General features: G+C 52.4%; 1 protein-coding gene and 1 long non-coding RNA gene across 2 annotated transcripts in view; both read right to left on the bottom strand.

Annotated features, from left to right (window-relative positions):
- LOC106724580 lies at window positions 1-1,840 on the bottom strand. The gene is made up of 3 exons (XR_001360425.1): window positions 1,496-1,840; window positions 109-1,261; window positions 1-20 (listed from the first exon to the last, which is right to left on the bottom strand). It is a non-coding gene; the product is annotated as an uncharacterized LOC106724580 (long non-coding RNA).
- Window positions 1,841-1,966: 126 nt separating this feature from the next.
- LOC102239488 (arpin) overlaps window positions 1,967-3,749 on the bottom strand; it is a 43,494-nt gene continuing 41,711 nt past the window's right edge. Inside the window, exon 8 of the mRNA XM_005885202.2 lies at window positions 1,967-2,691. Within this exon, the coding sequence (XP_005885264.1) occupies window positions 2,683-2,691 (9 nt within the window). The 3' untranslated portion in view covers window positions 1,967-2,682. The remainder of the gene's footprint in view (window positions 2,692-3,749) is intronic.

The following is a 3,749-nucleotide window of genomic DNA, read 5'->3' as shown; positions in this document are numbered from 1 at the left end:
CCAAAGCACATGCCCTTGACCTGACACATCGATTGGTTGCCTCCTGCACGAGCCCCGACTAGGGCCCAGGCCAGGGAGGAACCTGCAACCAAAGTATGTACCCTTGACCGGAATCGAACCCAGGACCCTTTGGTCCGCAGGCCGATGCTCTATCCACGGAGCCAAAGCGGCTAGGGCTCAAGTGATCTTTGAAATATACAAATGAGACCTCCCCCTTCTCCCTGGGATCACTGGCCTCCAGACGTGAAGGATAAAGTCCGATCTCCAACCTCATGTCAAACGCACCTCCACCGCCACCCGTTCTCTGAGCTCCAGCCACAGTGGCCCCTCACTGGGTGCCTCGACCCCCAGCCAGTGTCCCCAGTCCTCCTGCTTAACCACTTTCCTGGCCACCACCATGGTTGGGGTCCCAGCAGGCTCCACAGTAAGCCAGCTCCATTCAGGACACCCAGGAGGTGGCTTCTACAGCAGGTGAGGAGAGCGACGGCAAGGATCTGAACTTGAAAAGGGCAGCGAGAACAGAAGAGACCCATGAGCAGTCCAGTGACTGGTGGCTTCAGGTGCCCTAACGGAAGTGCGAGTCCCAGGCCTCACAGCCGTATGGTTGAGCCCAGGCTCGAACACGCAGGAAGGCAAATGATGATAATCCTGGGATCACCATGTTACCTGCTCATCTGCTGATACCAATAGGGCCGATCTCAGCCTGGACAGATAGGTCAGCAGTCAGGGGTTTAGGTAAGTTCCCTAAAATCTGGGGATGTAACCCTATCTCACAGGGCCAGCCTGTGTCCAAGGCTCTTCTGTAGGTTAAGGACGCAGGGGACGGGGAAGGAGCATAGCTTTGCTTTACACAGTTCTGGATTCGAATCCTGACTCTTCTGCTTATTAGCTGTGTGACTCTGGGCAAGTTGCTGAACATCTCTGAGACTCCCTTTCTCCTCTGTAGTATCAAAATCACCCAGTCGTTAAGAACCTGGACTTTGAAATCTGATTTCTGGGGCTGTCTCCTCTATAGACCTACTACCGATGGAGCCTCTGAGCTTTAATCTCATGGGGGAAAATGGAGATAATAATCCCATGTTCCTCATGGGATTGTTGTGACGATTAAGTAAGATATTGCAAGTACTTAGCACAAGTACCAGCACCAGGAAGCACTCAACAGTCAGTGGCTATAATTATTATCATGGAAAGCACCCAGTCGGTGTTTGACACATTAGGGAACTCGATAATTGTTAGTTCACCACCACCACTACCCACCCACCTATCCCTTTTTTTTTAAATATATTTTTTATTGATTTTTTATAGAGAGGAAGGGAGAGGGATAGAGAGTTAGAAACATCAATGAGAGAGAAACATCTATCAGCTGCCTCCTGCACACCCCCCACTGGGGATGTGCCAGCAACCAAGGTACATGCCCTTGACCAGAATCGAACCCGGGACCTTTGAGTCCGCAGGCCAACGCTCTATCCACTGAGCCAAACCGGTTAGGGCCCACCTATCCCTTTTCTCTGAGCCAAGAAGGATCCACATGCCACCAAGACCGTACTTATTCTCAGGACACGTACATTCCAATTCCAGATCTCTTCACGGGCCTGGGGGAGGGCACACGACCCAGCCAGGCAACGGTCACGGCCAAAACGTACTGGCTTCCTGGTTATAGGGACCTCGCTCAGATGGAACACTGTTTACACCTGACAATAACCCGGTCCGGGTAGAAGAATCCTTTTCTGAAGATCCACTCGTTTATAAAGAAGGTCCCAAGGTACAGAACAACAACAAAAAAGGTGCTATCGCCCAGCCGGTGTGGCTCAGTGGTTGAGCATCGACCTAGGAACCAGGAGGTCACGGTTCGATTCCCAGTCAGGGCACATGCCCGGGTTGCAGGCTGGATCCCCAGTAGGGGGCGTGCAGGAGGCAGCCGATCCATGATTCTCTCTCATCATGGATGTTTCTATCTCTCTCTCCCTCTCCCTTCCTCTCTGAAATAAAAACATAAAAAATGCTTCATTTAAAAAAGATAAAGAAAAAAAATGGTGCTTTCAAAAGTGTGTCCTGACAGAGTGTGCCTGCGAGGTGGGGACCAGCCAGCCACACCTGGGCACAGCATCCCCAGGCAAGCAGCCAGGGAGGCCGGGAGGCAGGAATCCCCAAGGTGGCAGAGAACCCGGGAGGAATAGAGAACTGGCAGCTTTGGGGAGAGAAAAGGGGCACAGGGGACAGAAGGACTGAGCAGGAGAGCAGAGACCGCAGCCCCGAGCACCAGGGAGGGCAGGCGAGGGAGGAAAGCAGAAAAGACACCAGGGCAGAGGAAGTAGCCTGCGGGCTTCCCCTCTGAGCCGCTTTGCATATACAAGACGGATGTTCCCCGATTCTGCACCAAGACCAAGCCCAGTTCCTCTGCCTGCTCCAGGGCACTCGCTCACTGCCGGCCTCCAGAGACACCGCTGCCATCAGGGCGTGGTTGTCATGACACTAGGAGGCTCCACTCCCACTCAGGGAGGGCCCTCGGTGAGCCAGGGCAGGGGGCCCTGCTGCTGAGGGTGTGGTTGTGGATTTGGTCTTAGCACGGCTTGCTCAAGGCGAGTAAGGCTGCGGGGCTCTTCCTTGAACTCCAGAATGGAAGTCGATGGAAGAAATTCTCAGCGCGGGTGAGCCCCGGGGACCCCGCTTCTCCCAGGGGCCTCAGTCGTCCTGGGGATAAAGCAAAGAGACGTGAACTGAGCACATTTTATAAAAGTCTTTTTAAAAAATGTATTTTATTGCCGTGGCCAGTTTGGCTCAGTGGATAGAGCGTCGGCCTGCAGACTCAGGGTCCCGGGTTCCTCAGTCGTCCTGGGGATAAAGCAAAGAGACGTGAACTGAGCACATTTTATAAAAGTCTTTTTAAAAAAATGTATTTTATTGATTTTTTACAGAGAGGAAGGGAGAGAGATAGTTAGAAACATCGATGAGAGAGAAACATCGATCCGCTGCCTCCTGCACACCTCCTACTGGGGATGTGCCTGCAACCAAGGTACATGCCCTTGACGGGAATCGAACCTGGGACCCTTCAGTCCGCAGGCCGACGCTCTATCCACTGAGCCAAACTGGCTAGGACTCAGCCTCACCTCTTTAGAGGTGGCCCAGGGAGCCAGCCTGACATCTCCAATTGTTTCTCTGTCCAAGACTCTATTTATTTATTTTTTAATATATTTCTTTATTGATTTCAGAGAGGAAGGGAGAGGGAGAGAGAATCATTGATCGGCTGCCTCCTGCACACCCCACACTGGGGATCGAGCCCACAACCTGGGCATATGCCCTTGACTGGAATCGAACCCGAGACCCTTCAGTCCACAGGCCGACGTTCTATCCACTGAGCCAAACCGGCTAGGGCTGTCCCTTGCTTTTATAAATCTCTGGGGATTTCTTGTAGATTGACACAGTTCAGATCCACCAAAAAAGAAAGGTCCCAAGCCCTGGCCGGTTTGGTTCAGTCGATAGAGCATCAGCCTGTGGACTGAAGGATTCTGGGTTCAATTCTGGTCAAGGGCACGTACCTTGGTTGCAGGCTCCTCCCTGGCCCGGGCCCTGGTCAGGGCACGTGCAGGAGGCAACCAATCTATGTGTTCCTCTGACATCAATATTTCTGTCTGTCTTTTTCCTGCTCTTCCACTCTCTCTGGAAATCAATGGAAAAATATCCTCGGGTGAGGATAAAAAAAAAAAAAAAAAGAGCCCTAACTGGTTTGGCTCAGTGGATAGAGCATCGGC

The sequence above is a fragment of the Myotis brandtii genome, unplaced genomic scaffold (genome assembly GCF_000412655.1).
Source record: "Myotis brandtii unplaced genomic scaffold, ASM41265v1 scaffold897, whole genome shotgun sequence".
Classification (NCBI taxonomy): domain Eukaryota; kingdom Metazoa; phylum Chordata; class Mammalia; order Chiroptera; family Vespertilionidae; genus Myotis; species Myotis brandtii.
This window is presented reverse-complemented; position numbering and strand designations above follow the sequence as displayed.